At 42.0% G+C, this 18,818-nt stretch overlaps 1 protein-coding gene across 1 annotated transcript in view; it reads left to right on the top strand.

Annotated features, from left to right (window-relative positions):
- The first annotated feature begins 13,494 nt into the window (after positions 1-13,494).
- The window catches only part of GABRR1 (gamma-aminobutyric acid type A receptor subunit rho1), a 29,981-nt gene continuing 24,657 nt past the window's right edge, over positions 13,495-18,818 (top strand). The window contains exon 1 of the mRNA XM_038133551.1: positions 13,495-13,598. Within this exon, the coding sequence (XP_037989479.1) occupies positions 13,495-13,598 (104 nt within the window). The remainder of the gene's footprint in view (positions 13,599-18,818) is intronic.

Genomic DNA, 18,818 nt, shown 5'->3' with positions numbered 1-18,818 from the left:
TGGCTTTTTTGGCTCTGGCACACTGGACAATGTCTTTAATGTCAAAATGGGGAGATAAGCTCGCATAAGGAGCTACAGAAACCATGTGCAAAAAGCATGTACAGATTAATAACAACCTCCAGCACTAGAAAAAGACAAGAAAACCCCAGACAACCTTTTTTAGAAATCTCAACATAATCTTGAGTTTTGCTTTTAAAAGAAAGAAGTCTTAAAGAAAAGTTCACCAACATTTTCTGTCTTGAAACATGCTGCTGTAGATATGTCTGCTCTGTATTTTTTGGGGTTTATTTAGTTTCTTTCCACAGCCTTTGCTCAGTAGGTGGGGAAATGAAGGAAGTCGACAGAAGGAAAAGGTCTGAAAAGCTTTCAAGGAAAATATTTGAAAAGAAATATTTTATTGTAGAGGGAAAGATTGTTTCTCTCTCTCTCTCTCTCTCTCTCTCTCTCTCTCTCTTTTTTTTTTTTTTTTTTTTTTTTTTATGTTGGAGAAACAGCATTCTCAGAGTTCAACTCTGGGTGGTAGCATAGGACACCATGTACTGACCACTAATGACAATCACGGAAAGGGCATGATATGTTCCCCTACATGTTATGCTTTATATGTTCAGCACAAACATCATCCATGGTTCTCCTACATAGCACAGACTGAATTTCTGGTGAAGATTCGTGATCTTCCTGGACTGTTTCTGGGCTGACATCAGCATGCTGTGCTGCAAAGGCATAAACTTGCTACTACCCATGCTAATAGTCTGCTTTTTGGGTCCTTGCCCGGAGCATCTCAAACCACTATCTCCCCTTCTATTAGCTCTGGATTTCTCTCTGAAATAATGACATTATTTTCCTTTAAACATAAACCATTCAAATGCTATTAGTATCAAACCTCTGAAACAAATTCACAGTTGCCAGAGAGGGAGTAGGGAGGATTTAGCCTAAGAAATCAGAGCCCATTTTCTGGTGCCTGAGAGTTCAATGAAGGAAAGAAAAACTGCCATTTAAGCCAAAACCATTAATGCTAGGCAGCTTTCCACAGCTAGAGAGTGATGCCTTTTGAAGAGGGAGTGAGGAAGAAGGGATAGATATATTTTATTTTGGGGTTTTTTTCCGTCTTTGGGTGAGTTTTGCCATCCATGGGAACCGCTCGGCTGGCTCTCCTGAAGCCTCCAGTTACCCACACACTGGAGTGTGGACTATGGCAATCTGGATTTTATTTCACGCTTCCCCCACCTTGGGCAGTGAGCATCCTTTTCCAATCCCTCGCCTCCACCCAGAGGCTATCAGGAAGATGTAATTTCCTTCCAGATACAAATATACATCCGTTTATATAGTCTCTTTCGTGCTGGGATAAACTTCCCTGATCCCCCGAACTGCAAGACAAAGACCTCCCCGCTGACCCACCCTGGTCCCGGGGCTTCACAGCGCGCTCACTCCTGCGAGGTCCCCATCTGCTGGGGTGGATCGGGCAGCTCGGACAAGCGGCTGTGGAACTGCTTGTGGCCAGCAGGTGGAAGCCTGTCTGCACGGCTGCTGCCTGTCTGCACCGCTGCTGCCTGGTTTGGTGCTGCTGCCTCCAGCACTCAGCACCACAGCCTCAGCCGCTGCCTCCCTGACTGTCACTCTGGCCCCACTGCTTCCCATGTCCCTGCCAGTCCCACTGCCCGTGCTATGCTCCAAGAGGCAGAGACCTGCTCTTGGTTAGTGTCGCTTCCTATCGCAGCTGCCTATTGCGGTGTTTGAGGTTCTGGTAAAGAAAAAATACCAAATTAGTATTCCAGAGGGAAAAAGCACATGAAATAATAGAGTGAACGACAGCAAGATTTTCTCTTTTCTTTTCCTCACCCTCCATGTCTCTGTACTCCAATAGAAAGAAAAAATGCAGGTGATTCTGTTCCCCTGACTGCCATTCCAGGACTTGATCTGTCTGTGCAGTGCTGGGTGTAAGGCTCACTCCCATCCTGTCTCATCCCCGAGGTCAGGCCCCAGGTGGGACGCAAGCAAATGGCACTGGTGGCAGAAGTGGAGCAGTTCTGATGTGGACACAAGCCCTGGGGACAGGCAGCTGCTCAGGGTTGTGCTGTCCTGATGCTGCTGCAGTGTGTTCACTTCTGCTTACTCTGGCTTGGATGTGCCATGGAATGAGAACAAGAGGTTGAACTAGGGAATGTGTTGGCTGTGAGAGGCTAAAGAGGATAAATGTGTGGAAGAAGAAATATGTGCAGAAATCAGTGATGTGAGAAACCAAAATGGTCATAGCAAAAACTGTATTAATTATGTTTGTGGTTTTGACAAGGCTTTCCTCTTCTATGGTCTATCTAATACTTTTAAAAGTCTGCCATCTGCTAGCGTGCTTGCAACAAAGTGTACATCCAGTTTTCTCTATTTTATCTGAAAATAAAACCATGTAAGGTAAAGTCTGCCTCTTCCATCTATTCCACCTCAGTGAGCTGCTGAGACGTTTCTGATAGACCTTTTGTGCCTCAGTCCCCCTGGTGATGTGCCTTGTGCTTGCTCATATACTTCAGTGACTCTTTTCAATGGCCTCCACACATGATGGCTTTAGTGGTACATGCTTGGATTCATATAATTGGCATTGACCTGGTTTGGAAGGGGCAAAGAAGAAACCATGGTGAAATAATGTGGAAAAGGTTAAAAAATAAAAGAGCTGACTTTTTCTGTAGCACAGCTCACCTAATATGTCACAAGCCTGACACTGCACTCCTTCATTTTCAATATCTGGCACTCTGGTTTTCCTATGCAACTTCTGCTTCACAGCAGGTCAAGGCATCTCTGAGCCTGCTGAGTTAGCTTGTTCATCAATGACTTGGATGGAGGGGCAGAGGCCTCCTCAGCAAGTTCACTGATGACACAAAGCTGGAGGAGTGGCTGAAACCCCAAAGGGCTGTGCAGCCCTTCAGAAGGACCTCCACAGTTTAGAGGGATGAGCAGAGAGGAACCTTCAGAAATTCATCCAAGGTAAATGCAGGGTCCTGCACGTAGGGAAGGATAGCCCTGAGCATGGGTAGAGGATGGGGGCTGATCTGGCTGATCTGCTTTCTGTGAGGTGTGCTGTGAGGTGCTTCCTGTTCTCAGCGGCGATTGACAGAAGGCAAGTGGCAATAGTGACAAGCTGCAGCAAGATACAAGGAGAAAGCTGTTTAGGGAGGCTGTGGAAACTTCACCCTTGGAAGTATAAAAAAATTCAACTGTACAGGGTCCTGAGAAGCCTGGTCTAATTGGATCTCTCAGGTTGAAGTACCACGAAAACTTTTTAGCAAATTGTACAGGAAAATAGGCCTGTTCACTGGTGTATGGTCATCAGAAAAGAAACATTAACATCAGGACTTCCTCTTAAGGCTCAGTTCACACTGAACAATCAATGCTAAATTCAAATATTCTTGCAAACCAAAAGGAAAAATTAAACCCATGGCATGGGATAAATACATCATCTCCAGACAGTGGTTGTGTTAATAATAAGTCTGGATCCCAGACAATTTCTTGCTATAGCAAGAAGCCAGAAACCAAGGCTGATGGTTTCACATCCAATGAACCAAAATTGCTTTATGACTGATGTGAAAAGAACCTATCAAAACCTTCAATTACGTCTCAAGAGATCAATGATAATTTGTGCTGCAAAAGGAACATCAAAATGATTTCAATAAAAGATTTTAAATTATATTAAGACCAACATTAATAAAAGCTCTATTCCAAACATAAATCTCTTATGCCACTAAGACTTGACAAATAATTGTTGCTACTGACCATGCAGCCTGAGAAATGACAGGATTAAAAGTCATGAACTCCCTCATTCTGCAGAGGGATAAGCAGGATGCTCTGACACTAAAGAATCTTTACATACTAAGCTTGGTCGTTTGCCAATGGCAGTGATTTCTATGCTACACAGTCTTCTGTTGATTCCTGTACACTTGCAGTCAATGTCTGCAGAACAAGACCTCTTAATAGCATTTTATTTCAGTTAAATATTGCATTCAGACTAATGGTCTACTAATTATAGTCTTGTCTCTTCCCATATTACACCATATGGTATCTGCAGACAAGAGGCAGAAGCTAATCTGGTGGAGAAACACAAAGCATTTCACTGTATTCAGCCCACTATTTCTATAAAGACACTGACAACAGCAGTAAGCCAAACTGAGCAAATCAATATTTTGCTACATTGAGATCCTGGGATACCATAAAAAAAGGTCAATTGTTTCAGTTATAATAAATTTTTTTAAATGTGCAAATGCTAGCTGTATCCTGTCCTAAAATTTTTGACAGGGAATTCACTGATTGGGAAAATGGTCTAAAATAACTCCAGTTCATCTCTGTAAATATGGAGGACAGAGCAACCGAGCACTAGTGGGTTATGCTTCTGGGTAATGGGCTAAAGGAAGGCACTGTGAGAAATGTCTGCTGAGGCATTTCTGTTTCATCACAGATATGAAGACTTGGAAGGACTGCAGGAGTTCGAGATCCAGAGGCAGGGAACAGCACCAGCCATGTTGGTGAAGCTGTGTCAGGCAGGTTTATTTGTGATAACCATCTAGCAGCTTTTAGAGATTTCCACTGAGTCCAGAATTTCATGTGACAGATTGTGGCTCCTGTTTGTTGTTCTCTTCCTGGTGTGTTTCAATGGAGCTCATAATACTTGTTCAGTTTGTCTTTTACTGCTGCTTTGAGGCATCATTGCTACAGTGATGAAGATCAGTAGCAGAAGAAAAGGACCCAACCAGTAATTTTCCAAATGGCCATGTATAATTCACAGAGCTTCAGTATATCCAAATACCAGCTAATTTTTTTTTCCACACAGAAATTCAAGGAATATCGTTGTTAGGGTTGCCCCAATCTGCAGTCATGATCAGTGCAAAATTGAAATATAGTTGAATTGACAGAGCTGGAGATTCTGCAGCATATTCACAGAGAAAAACAAAAGCTACTGGGTTTCTTTGTGCCAAAACTAAAAGGTTGCAGTGTCTCCAGTGAGGGGAAGTATGTAGGAAGCCATTGGGATGGGGTGCCCATGGGCTTTCACATACAAGGCTCCATCAGAGTGAAACAAGACTAGAAAAGTGGGACCTGCTGACATTGATCATATCATTGACTCCACAACCATGAATGAACTGTGTCAGTCCTGTGTGCAATGGCCAGACACCATTTGGGAATGGCAGGTAGGTCCAACAGATGGACACCCATGAAAGGGGGTGACTCCAAGCAGGAGCTAAAAGACAACCAGTGTGTGCCTCAGATTACGTCTATTGTGGCAGACTGCTTGACTTTTTTGTATTTATTTAAAAAAAATACAAACTGTAATAGCCTATTATTTTTTTAGGAAAGTCTTTTTGGCCAATAATTTTGTAAAACTTAACTGTTACAACATCCTGCCCTCTGAAGTTACTTCACTGCCAAATTCAGCAAAGGTTGTCACATGCTTGAGTTTCAAAAGCACTGGTCAAATTTATCACTTATCTGGTGCCAATAGTTGATGGTTCTCAGCTTGTCTCACTGAATATTTGATGATCTAATCATCTGTCTCTTATGGCCCTAGTAGTGGACTTCTCCAGATTCATCCCTGTCCAAACCCTTCAGAAAATCATATTATCTTCAGTCAATAAATACTTGCATAGTGAAACAAACTTCATTACTATTGTAAAAAAAAAAATTATTTCAAATTTTTGTTTTGTGGTCTTCCACGCACTGAATCTTGTAACAAAATTAATAAAGCTACTTGAATAAATCTTTAGCTTGATGGATAGAGGAGAAATAATTTTCAACACTTGTCCAGTTTGCATCAATACATAAAGAGGAAATATAACCTTCATCCTCTTATAATATTCCTTTTTTAAGCACAAAAGCTAGTAAATTTTGTCCATGCTATTTATCTTATATTCCTTTTTTAAGCTCTCCATTGGTCTCCAGATTTTCTCCTCCTCATCCTAAAATTATGAGCCATATTCTTGACTGTTAGATACAGTCTAGTACCTATGAAGAGCACAGTTTTGTAGTAAGCTGTGGTCAAATGACACTAGTTTCTGGGCCTTTCCCTGTGATATTCCATTTACTCCTTGTCAGTGATCCTTCAGTTTTTCTGGTCTGCTTCATGCCATTGCATGCTTATTCAGGAAGCAGTTTGTGTTTTATTCCTGCTTTTTGTCAAGAACAAAATAGGATAAATAATCAGCACTTTGGGAAGATAATTGCATCACCTGATGAAGACTTGCCATTTGCAGTCATATTCAATATGGGGGAGTTTATCCTGTTTTAAAATATTTTAATATTTTTCTTATTTTGTCTTGGTACTGTATTGTAGCAGTTCCTTAATAAAAATTCCATGTGGTGCGACATTAAGTGCCTTACAGAAGCACATCACATAGCTCCATTTCCTCTGGCAAACACATTTTAAATTAATCAAAAAAGGATTAACTTGGAAAGATCTATTTTTCTTTAAAGCCATGCTAATTGACATTAATCAAATTACTCACTAACTCTTCATTTATTGAGTGCCATATCAGCCTTTCCAATATTTTGTCAGGCTGAGGGCTGTAATTAGTCCAGTTGTTCCTTTAATCCCCTCTGAATATTGGCAGAACAACTCTCTTATTAAGCACTGCTGCCTTCACTGAATTGCTATTGACAGTTCTGTATATGTTGCCCATACTCGTGTCAGCTTTTGCCTTGAGATGGCCCTGCTGGAATCTCAGTGTTTGTGTGTAAGAATTTCAGACTCATCACTTTTCTTTTTTCTTCCATTTTGTTGCTGTTTTTTGAAAAACATTTGGGAGAATTTCTTCGTTGATAGGCAGAGGCCCTTAGCATATTGCTGATGAAATTCCCCATGGAATGCAGCTCCATGGGGAGCTGCATATGAACTGTGAGAACAGTAGAGGAAACCGGGAAACCCATTTTAATCTAGGGTTTAATTGTAAGAAATGTACTTATTGCAAAAAAAGCAGAATGGTGTGGGCTGGATTGAGGGACTAAGGACCACACTCTAGTAGCTGGAGTGAAATTAGTCTACAATGTCCCGGGTATAACTTCGATCCAGTCTTTGATCCATGCTTTCAAATCTTTTAGTTCTGGATCTTCTATCAGAACTCCCTCTAAGGGAACAGTCCCTCCTAGCAAGTGAGGGCTGTGTACTATGGGGATTAGGACATACTGGGGAGCATCAGGAGAACCTTTGACATCCATAGTATCCAAAGTCTGCCTCCCCTAGTATATCTGCTAGTAGCAGACAAAAATCCTTTGCACCGGGCTGCACTAGGCATGTATGCCGTTTCAATATTTAATTTAACCCAGTTAAACTGCTAACAGCAAAGCATACTTCTAAAGGTGCCTTTTTAACCCTCATTTATCTTTTACTCTTTTTTTGGTACCTTTTCTTCAGTTTTAGTAGCAGAACCTCTATGCAAAAGGTCAGGTTCCCCACAGCCAAGAACACACAAAGCTGCCTAATCCAGCTAAGGCAGCTCCGGGGAATTGCAGGAGGGGCAGAATACAAAAGGACACAGCTGAGCACGCAAGGCGCATAATCTCTCAGAGTGCAGGGCCACTTGCAAACTCAAATATGCCTCTATGGGCACAGAGACACATCATGTGGGGAGCAAAGACACATTTGGTGGAGAAAGACATCCCTGGGGGAAGAGCTGTAATGTAAGGAGAGTGGTACTAAAGACGCGCCTCGCTGGGGTGTTGCGGCATTGCTATTCATTTCGGCAGCGCGGAACAGCAGCTCGGTGCATTAGTCCCCGAGCAGAGCAATTCTCTCAGGCACATTGTTTGCTGTAGCCATTCAGGTCTCTGCTCAGTGCGGGCTTGGCCTATTTCCCTTTTCTTTCATGCAGTGCACAATCCATTTAGGGATTTATAGCGGCTTAGAGGCCCATGTACTCTGCCTTGTCTCTATCTGATTTTTATTCTGCGATAAGAAGGCTTGGGGTCACAGGTTCATTGGCACTTGTTCCTCCTTGCCATTCAAGTTGCACAGAAATCTAATTATTCATTAGTGTTTATGATTTCTTGAGGTCCACCGATGCCCTCATTGCTGCTTGGAGAAGTTCCAGGGTTTGCTACAAAAAGCATGTGAATCTGCTCAGATGTGATGTCATAAGCAAGGGGTGCAAGAGACAACAGAGAGGAGCAGGGGCATGAAAACAAATGTCATAACAAAGTGCAAAGGCTATTTGTGGTGAAAACCTTGGCCATAAAGTGGCCGAAAAGTGATATAAAGTGATGTGATTCCCATCCTGGTGCACACTTATGCCAGATCATATAATGATCTTTAACACTGAAAACAAAAATCTTCCTGTTTGGACATTTTCTCTGCCCTACTCTGGCCAGTAGCTCCTGACCTCTGCTCTCCGCAATCACAGCACCTCTAGCTACAGCCTGGAAAGGATGTGTTTGCCTCTTGTGCCTGCAGAGGAAACACTGTCTTCTTTCCCTTTCATCTGGGCTTCTTTAGTGTTAACCATTCCAGTGTAAATACGTATCTTCCCACTTCTCTCATCCTCTCAATGTCCTGGGGAGTTTGATTTTGAGTCATACAAAAAGCACAGCTAAGAGAGCTAGGAGTGCTAGGAATAGCCACCAGCTCTGCTGACACCACCATAGTGAACTCAGTGGAAATGCCACTTATCCCTAGGTCGATCAAATTCTATTCCTCATCTGTACCAACATCCTCCTTGGATATGGTCCTGTAACCCAACAAACATGAGAGATCCAGCCGACATATTTCACTCCACATGAAGTGAGCATGGATCTCCTGTGAATGTCCCAAAAATGGAAGTATTTTTCTTAAAAAGGACACAAGTAATGGATGCATAAACCCCATTAACTTAATATTAAGCCAGATTTTTAAAGTGTCTGACAACACCCATGAGAGAAGACACTAAAGAAGTAAAAAACTATTCTCTCACCATTGTGTCCGGCAGCACAGAGTATCATTTCTAAAAGAAACAGAGCTGCAGAGGGGAAATAACTTTCCAGAAGACAAGCAGCACCCAATCTGTTACACAGGAACTCTTGTGTTCCTCCAGCCCCCACAAACATAAACCACAACAGAGATACAGTGATGCAGTTGTCCATGCTTGCATCAATAGCTCTTAAATGCAGACGTATGCTGGAAAGAGGTTAGACCATTTAAATTCTCTTTTACGTGTGTCTGCTGTAGCTTGAATATAGCTCCAAGAGTATTTACAAGGAGCGTGCTGTGTGTTGCTGCACTTTTTGAAGCTTTGGGTAGTTAGTGAAATAAGAGAAGGCTGGGTCATGATTTCACTGGAGTTATTGTTGTGTCAGACACTTCCACTGCATTGTGCCTTGCCCTGAAGGCACTGAAAATATTCCTGGGTTCTTGTGGTGTCTGGTGGCTTGTGTGACTGTTCTCCAGACTGGATTTCTGCTCCTGACAAGTTCAGTATCCCAGTATATTGTTGTCTCAAAGGCAAAAAAATATGCCTCAATTTATTCTTCTGACTTCTTCTGTTCTCATTTTGGAGATGGATAGGTTATAAACAGAACTGGATAAATAGTTTACTCTTCTGGAATCAAATGGGAAAAGTGTATATTTAACAAATTATAATAATTTGGTTGCACCAAATTGAGTGAAAAGTTTATTTTTGTGACATTTCTTATCATGCTTTGTTAATGAAAATCCAGGAAATCCAGGATTAAAGTCCTGAACAGTCTGGGAACCTGGCGTTTCTATGCCTCAGTAGCTAAGCAAAAGCCCAAGACCCTGCTGAACTCCTCTGAGGAACATAGTGGTGAAAGCGATAAAATCCTCGAGCCAGGAAAGCATCACCAGCTGGCAGGAGCTGAGCAGGACTGAGCTGAGCAGCACCTGGGGGTGGCATTCCTGAGGGGAAATCAAGCTGCTCTAAGTGAGGGCCCTCCAACACAACTTCACACCTTATTCATTGCTACTTACTCAAGAACTCTGATTTCTTTCACCATTCCTGTTCAGAATAATTTGTTTCATCTGTCTGAGATGTTTTTATATTTTTGTTGTGGATTATCAATTGCATTCAGCTGCTGCTCTAACCCAAATAAGCCTGATGTCTGGCTTCAAGCACAAAAGCATTCCAGGAAAGATGGCTTCTGCTACAAAAAAGGAAATAGCTGGCCTTTCCTACTGCAAAACTCAACATTGCTCAGTCGACTTCATGGCTACAGTCCATCCCCACTGCTTGGTCTGTTCTTGGATCAGCTGCTGTCTGGCTTGGAGAGGTTTGACACAATCATTTCACATTCAAATGACTGTCTCTTATCCATAGAACTGGTGTTAAAGTTAGGAAAGTCAACATTATTGTTGCTTTTCCATTTTAAAATTTGCTCTGAGATCTGGTAAGTATCAAATGCAGGTGGAAAGTTAGTACTTATTTTATTACTGGTTGAGTATCTGGAAAGCAGAGTGCATGTTGAATTTTATATTTTTGAACACTCATTTGATGGGTCCACAAGGAAAAAATGCCAAGGGATTACCAAATCAAATAAAATTAAATAATAAATCAAAATGCCAATATTTTGACATGTATCTCCGGGATATTCCCACCAAATCTAACAGCTGATAAGATAAATAGTAAAGTCATTTGAGGAGACTGCAGTCAGCTCACACATAGCCCTGTGAAAATGTAGAAACTGATGAACTTTAAAAAATACTGTTCACTGCAAATTATTAATTTTTTTCATATTTGATATCTGGAGGGTTTTACCTACTGAATGAAAATAGTGCTATATCTTTAATCTCTAGACATTCGCATGGAGAAAGCAGGGAAAATTAATTGTCCATCTGCTCAAGGTCAATATTAAGCAAAACTGGAGGACAAACTTTTTGAAAGTTCTTTTGTTCAATTTTTCTGTTTTATTTTTCATATACAAGGCACCTGGCCATCTCTCTTCTTGTTCCTGGATGTTTGAATTTTTGCATTTTTTCTAATCCTGATATGGAAAATTTCCATCATTTTTCCTCTGGGAAAACCAGAAAGAAATAGTGCTGGAGGTTTCCTTGGGAAGTAATGTAGTCTAACCTTTGGTCCTAAGACAAGACCCACTATAGCTGTTTTAATAATTTCTAATTATGGCAATTGCAAACTCTATATTCTGCTGCAGTGCTTCCCTGTCCCTATTGTTATAAAATATTCCTAATATCTAATTTAGTATTTAACTTCATTTTTACCTCATTTTCCCCTTACTGATCTCTCAGTTACCTTTTTGTTCTGTATCTCACGGCCATTTGAAGCAGAGTATTTTTCTGTTTGAAGTGACTTTACACACCTGGAGGCACACACTGTGCCGTTCCTACCCTTCCCAGCCCTCCCTTTGGGTTACACCCCAGGTGGTTTGCAGCTTCCTTGCAGCTCGTTTGCAAAACGTGTTGGACCTTGCAGGCTAGGAGCAGTCATGGACAGCTGCTCTCGAGGTGCAGCAAGATAAACTGAGCTAAAGCTTGCAAATGTTTTGCATCAGTCCTGCAGAGGTTTCAGCAAGACCATGCTTCTCTGTCTTGCTTGTGGGAGTGCTGTGTGAGGTGGTGTTGAAAGCTAAATTGATCTAAATCTGCTGCTTCTCCCCCAGCTCTGAAGCCTGTTGGCCTGTCAGGGAATTTTCTTCCACATGTTTATTCTTCAGGAGCCTACATCTGTTCTTCATCTAGATATTTTCTTTAAGGAATTTAGAAGTTGTCTGACAATTTGTTCTGGGATTTTTCTATGAATTGCTCATATTTGAACTTTTCTATGAACAACAATCCAAAAAAGGGAAATTAAACACATTTTGGCCTTCTTGATATATTCCTTCGGCAAATTCTGTCTGTTAGTCAAAGAATGATTGTTTCCCTCTTCTCATGCGTACCAAGGCACCTGCAGCTGTTTTAGAGCAGCTAAGTGAATTCATAGCTATCCATTGCTTGTCAATCCCCATTGCTCCTCTGGTGCATAAGAAAGAAACTAGTATTTATTAAATACGTATGAATCAAAAATACATTTACATAGGTTATTGAGACTGAGAAGAGTATATCTAACATCCCTACCAATGAAAATAACATTAAGGTGCTTTCTATTCTCCTTGAGAAGGAGAATCAGTGTAAATGGAATGCAGGTGATTTTCAAAGTTAAATGGGTACAACTTCTTTGAACAGTAGTATTGATCAATCATCACAACAAACTGCTGGTGACTGATTGCCCATCTCTTGAAGCCTGCGTAAATTTGCGTAGAAAGTGTTTTATCCCCATAAATCATGAAGTTGAATCTTTGTTGATTGCGTGAACTGTTAGTGCCTCCCAGTGTGTCGTTCCCATGGATCCCAAGGCATTGTAAATGCTCACCTAAGTCAGTGAAGACACAGCAGCTTAGGCCAGGTAGAGATCTGCTCCACAGGGTTTGTAGAAAGAGATGAGAAACCTGACAAACTGCCCTGCAATAGAAATCCATGGGTAACAGGCAGAGGAAGAAGAGCCTTGTTACCAAAAGGGTGAGACAAGGCTGGTGGTGTCAGCAGGACACAGATGAGGTCTCCATGAGAAGGCACAAGTAGGAACCAGAGCTGTGAGGCTTTGGAGTAGGCACAGAGGAGGAGGGTGAACATGGAGCTGGGGGTTGTGCAGGGAGGGTGTGAGCTCCAAACTGATGGGCAGTGGGGCTGGCTCAACTATTTCTGCCCACTGAATTTTATTTTCTTTTCCACAAATGAGGATCTTGCCAGCCACATGAGACCTGACACACCAGGCCCCCAAGTCCTCCTGCAGCTCTGTTGGGTGTTTGCTGCTCAATTTCAGCAGGATGGCTCCAAACATCCCTTTGCAGAATGCAGAGCCATCTCCCCCATTCTGTCCTTCCCTGTTCCTCTGAGCACTGGACACTTTCCAGACATGGTGCTCAGCAGAGCACAAGTCGTGAAAGCATCGACCACTCTGGCCACAGCACCACTGGATACTAAAGTAATGTAGAAGAACACACAGGATCAAATGCTGCTTGTAAAGCTAAATAATTTTTTTTCTCTGCAAATTGATATATGTTTATTAATACTTTTCAATTTATTGCAATGCTTGTAACAAACATTACTGCTACAAAGATAAGTTTTGTGATTAAAGAATTACCAATGACATCTACCTGAACAAATGCACTACTTCACTTAACAAGGCAGAAATATATATGTATATGTGCCACAGGTATTTGAACAGGGCTCAATTTAAACCAATTAACAAAATAGCCTGTTTGGACTAAAAATAATTGTTGTCTGAGAATACGTGAATTCAACAGTGCTAGAAAATCCCTGCCATCTGACGTAGAAGGATTTATAGGTTTAGTGGAAATTGCTTTCCCCACTGTCCAGATTAAATACTGCAGGATGATTTTTTGTATGAGTAAACATCCTTCCAATAACGATCAGACCGATAATGTCTTAAAAAGAGAAACAGGATCTACATTTAGATTTTCTTTTTCTTGTATGGACTATTTCTGGATACAGGACCTTCAGGTAACATGTTGACTGTCCATAAAATGCATTTTAGCATCTTCCTCCTGCTGTGGGGATGGATTTTATCCACTGAATGCAGAACCCACCGACAAGGAAAAGAAATACATGAGGTATACAAAAAGGGCAGGTGAGTCTCATGTTTTTATGTTCAAGTAGCTACAGTTTAGATATATGTAATGTTTTGGGTGATGATAAAATGACTAACAGATAATTTGAGCTTGCATTTGCGGACTGTGATCTCTCAGGCAAAAATATTTTCTGTCATTTCTTTTGCCAATGAGTAAGTTTTAATGCATTTTCTACAATCAAAATTACTGCTTCTTTAAAAAATAGGTTTCTGAAGTGTCTCAAAGTTTGAAAGGGTACAAAAAAAGAGGCATTTATATTTATGGTAGTTAAAATGTGATAGAATATTTACATGAAAGTGAAAATGAAATTTAGGTCCATGAGAATTGTTGCATTCATTGAAAATTAGATGGACTTGAGATCTCAAATTAAAACACTCAGAATTTCATTTTTTTGTTCCCATGTTATTTGTTTTATAGCCCTCTTAAAAGGAAAAAATATAGTCTTTCAGCAAGGCAATGGTCAGTCATCAGAAGAAACAGAAAGAGCATTCAGTATATTGTATTAATATGCTAAAATTATGTAAAACATTGTCTATTCTTTGTCTCTCTATCTCTCTCTTACAAAAAGACTATGTGATATTTTGCTCTCACTATCTTGTAGACAGCCATTTTAGGAAGATTTGAGTTGAGGAAGGGTTTTTGCTACAACTGAATTCTGATTGTTTCTATTCTATTTGGGAAATATTTGGAACTTTGTGTGAGGATTTTTATGCTCAGGCACAAAACAAGTTACACATAGAGGAAAAAATACTTTTCTTTTTCATGTAAGAATATACCTGACACACTTAATTTTGTTTAAATGCTGTGTACTTCTACTTGTGGCAGACCAAACCTGTGTTGTCTCTGCTTTACTATAGTGCTGTTCTGTAAAGACTCCATGTCATCATCAGTACAGTAAAGTGCATAGGGATGGAAATGCAGGAATGTCACAGTCCTGAGGAATTCAAACCACACTTATTAGCCTTCAGAAAAAAAACAGCTGAAAGGTGGAAGGGATGGAAAGTGCTTATTTTCCTACAGCCCCTAGTAGCAGGTGAGGGGCGCCTTACAGAGTGACTGCAGTGTCCCAGTCAGTACTTGTGCATCCATGAACCATTTTATACATAGGAAGTGGCTTTAGCAGTGACACCACCTCCATGGAGGTATGACTGGCAAAATGGATGCAGTGCTCTCTTCACAACTAGCCCTCAGGGGATGCATTACCAGAGCCAGTATGGGTACAAGACAGGCACAAAATCCCTTTATTTTTGTTGAGGCTTCATGACAGTGACAGCAGAGGTGATGTGCTGGCTGTAGCAAATGAAGGGGGTGAAAAGCAAGGTACCACCGTGTGAGCTGGGAAGCATCCAGATGAGAGGAATTTGCACGCACAGCGATTTTCTTGCTTATCTATCATCTTTAAGGAAAGCTCTATATGCACTAAATGTTTAGGAGTGTCAGTGCAATGAAGTGACAAATCAAAGCAGAAAAGTGTTAAAAATCTGTGAAAATGGAATAGAAATACCTATTCAGTAAATGTGGGAGCTGCCTCTTCACTTATACTTTGTATATGAGGTGTAATTGTTCCAGGGTAAGCCCATCAGAAAGCCCTGAGGTGGTGTGGCTCTGGAGAACTGGCTCCACTGCCCTCCCAGCATGCCCATGCTGGCCTGGGAGGGCATTTCTGGCCTATTTTTTCCTCAGTAGGGCACAATGATGTTGAGGATAGCTAATGGGGAGAGAGGAGCAAAGCTGGCCTGTGGCTGTAGGGTTGGTTGTCCATCAGCAGCGTGGTGTCCAGCACAATGCCCACTTTGCCCTATGATGGGACAGCCTGTGAGACACCCATGTAAGGAAAAAAAGGTGATTATGACCATCCATAGGATGACCACAGGACCTTAGGATTTCCTTCTAAGCAGAAAGAACAAGCCCTTCTGTACCAACCCCCTAACCTTCAATGTCTAATTCAGGACAGGTTTGCAAGTATTTTTTAACTCTGGCTTCCATCTGTTTTGTGCTATCTTCTCTCCATCGAGGTATTTGCAGGAGGACCAAGCCTCTATTCACCTCTGATTACATACATTTAGGAGATAAGGCTTCTTGCATTTCTCAATGTGGAATGATTCCCAAGCTTTGACCCAGCCATTTGCTTGTTTTCTTCTGTCCCTTCACTGCTTTTCCAGGATTGACATCAGCACTGGGTGCAGTATTTGTACAGTCCTCCAGCAGGTGCTGTATGCAGAGGTAATCCCCCTGACCCCCTGGGACTGCAGTCAGGATTTCCCAGTGGAAGATCATGCCTGCCCAACACTACCAGGCATCTGTGTATGGCAGAATACCTCATCTCAGAGGTCCAGCCAAGCCTCTTTGCTCTCATGGGATGGTCTCTTATGTTAAGATGCTGGTTATATAAAACAGTTTTGAAGTAGGCATGATGCCTTGGCACTTCAATCAAAGTCTATGCCTTTTTCCATCACAGAGTTAGATCCTGGATTCAAAAGGATCCAGAGGATGGTAGCAACCTCTGAAGCAACAGAGGATGGTATATTACATCAGAAAAACTTGCAGAGAACATTGCTGCTGAACATTTTGGATTTGACTCTGTTTCCCCCTCCCTTCAACAGCCGGCTCTGAACAGCCTGTATGTAGGAGGAGAAGTTAGAGTAATTGACCTCTTTACTCCTCTCTGAACACTTATTTCTTGCTCTATAAGGTTTGTGGTAAGGACCAGGATGGAAATCCATCCCTTCACTGTAGCCTTTTCCTTCTGAAGAAAGACACAGACCTCAGTGGGGATTGATGGGAAAATCTATTTGATGTGGAAAAGGCTGTCTCCACACCATCACAGGATGCTCAGGATGGCTTGATTTGCACCCATGACCTCCCTAACCCCCAGAATCCCTACAGAACAGCAATATCATCCTCCTGCCCTAGTGCCAGGGCTCAGCGCCAGCCACAGGTGTTGACACATGGCAGCAGCACCTGCTGTAAAGACCTGCCACGTGGGGTGGGTTGCCAGCATCCTGCTGTCCCTGACAGACGTGTCCAGTTTTGCTCCTGATTCTCATGGTGCAGTTGATGGAGGAATACATAGGCTTTTAGCTTGTTTCTTTGGATGGTGTGTCAGTTTCTCCCAAGTGAGACTCACTTGCGCTGAACTCTGCTTTCAAATTAAAACTCACCACTGGATCTGCTGTTTTTATCTCCAGGGCTTCTCTTTTCACCTGCCCAGATCCAGCTGAGCTCACATCCACAGCCTTCACATTCTAGAGATATGGTGAATGGAGGATATGGGGAGCTGCAGGGTCACACACCTTGTCTGCCACAATTTTTATCACTGCAGGTATCCCATTCTAGCATGAGACACGGGAGCTGTGAAGAAGAGTGAGCAGTCAGGAGAGGTTTTGCCCATGAGAGTCCATCCATGCACCACAGTCTTATGAGGACTGGGTTTGCATGACAGGAATTTTGAAAAAGGTTTGAAAAATTTTGAAAATAATTTCTTAAATAAAGATGCTGAGGCTTTAGGACATGGTGTGACAAGAAAATGGCAAATCAGTCTAGGTCAAAGTATGCAGACAGTCACAGTGAAAGCAACATAGTAGATAGCTTTATTGCATGGGACTTACTACAGAGCCCTCAAATATTGTAATTCACTGTAAAAATGTCTGTGTGCCTGTCAAAGACTCAACTACTTATTTTTGCTAATCTCCAGGACAAATCACCTCAAAGGAATTTCACTTCAAAGAGCAGCAATATAAAAATAAAAGCTTTCTCACCTTGCAGACCCGTTCACAGTTTGCAGTCAGCCATGTGCAAAACCTGCAGGGATTGCAAGGCTTTTTATGCCTGTTGGGATCAGAGTGCCAAAACTCCTACAGAAAGGAGCTGAGTTCCGGAGTACTGGCAAGAGAGCTGTCTGCTGTTTTCCCAACTGCTCAGGCTCTTGGAAAGCCACCAGGCTTTGGGAGGGGTGAGGGAGGGGGGCACTAGAATGATGCAAAGGCTCACTAAAAGTCAAAACATCATTGTGCCAACAAAAGGGCCAAAGCCTGTGTTGCTAATTAGACTTGCAGAATCTACTAGAGAGGATGAGCGATAGGGAAAGAACTGTCCTGGAGCTGAGCCATGTTGTTCTGCCAGAGCTAACTGCTGGGGGGAAAAAAAAAGATCTCTTTTAACACTAAAATCTCCCTGGACAACCTTTCAGACTCTGCTCTCAACAGAAGAGATTCCACTGTAAAATACTAGAGATCATGTTTGTTTAACCTTACCTGAGACTCACTTCATGTTGTTAGTCATGTCCCTACCATTACCTGACCAATAATTTTGCCTCACTCTTATCTCCAAATAGTAACCCATTTGCATAAACAAATCTTCCTAATGCAAGCTGTCTTTGGATCAGACTTGTGGAGTGCATGGTAAGACTGTAAAATGCCTGTTGAAGGCATTGCCACATTATCAGTGGTGAGCCAGATCCAGTCAGCCCGCAGCTCCCAAGGCATTGCTTTCTGGGATCACATGGAGTTGTGTCTGTACACCACTTCTCCAGCAGTGCTGGGTCTCAGGAGAGCAAGAGGCCAGTGTGGACTTCAGGCCAGTGCAAGTGGTATCTCTCCATCTCCCCAGTTACTAACTTGCCTTCCCCTTTCCTCCTTTTTTTTCTTCATCTCCTTCACTCCTTTTCTTTCCCTCATTCAAGGTTTCTCATCTTCTTCAATAAGCTGTTTCTCTCTCTTTTTTTTTTGTCCCTTTTTCTAGCCTGTGTTTCACATACCTATTTTTTTCCCCCTAACCATGTCCCTGGCCCTTCTCACACAAATCTGCCAATATTTACGCTGTTGCTTCTAACTTCATATTACTTTGTTGCTTACTTCAAACCCTTTTCTTCCCTCCAACCATGCTCCTCTTGTTTATCATGTTACACATTTGCTTATTTTTCGTCAGTGCTTCAAATTTCTCTGATTTGCCTTTTCACCCCTGTCGTTCTTTCAAGAAATTTCAATTGTGCATGGCACCTTTTCTTGGACCAGCCAGAAGTGCCCCCCTCTGCTTCTGATAGCAAGTGATAATGCTTTGAACACTCTGTTTTCTACTTTCATCATTTTCACCAGCTTCCTTTCATCCCTTCTAGAATTGACCTCAGGTCTATGCACCACACAGCTTCCTAACTTTACTCCTTTCAGTTGTGGCAGAACAGCCTCTACTGGCACTTCTGTAGCTATGTCCACACAGCCAAG

This window comes from Motacilla alba, chromosome 3, assembly GCF_015832195.1.
Source record: "Motacilla alba alba isolate MOTALB_02 chromosome 3, Motacilla_alba_V1.0_pri, whole genome shotgun sequence".
Taxonomy (NCBI): Eukaryota; Metazoa; Chordata; class Aves; order Passeriformes; family Motacillidae; genus Motacilla; species Motacilla alba.
The sequence above is the reverse complement of the archived record's forward strand: the minus strand, read 5'-3'. Positions and strand labels throughout refer to the sequence as shown.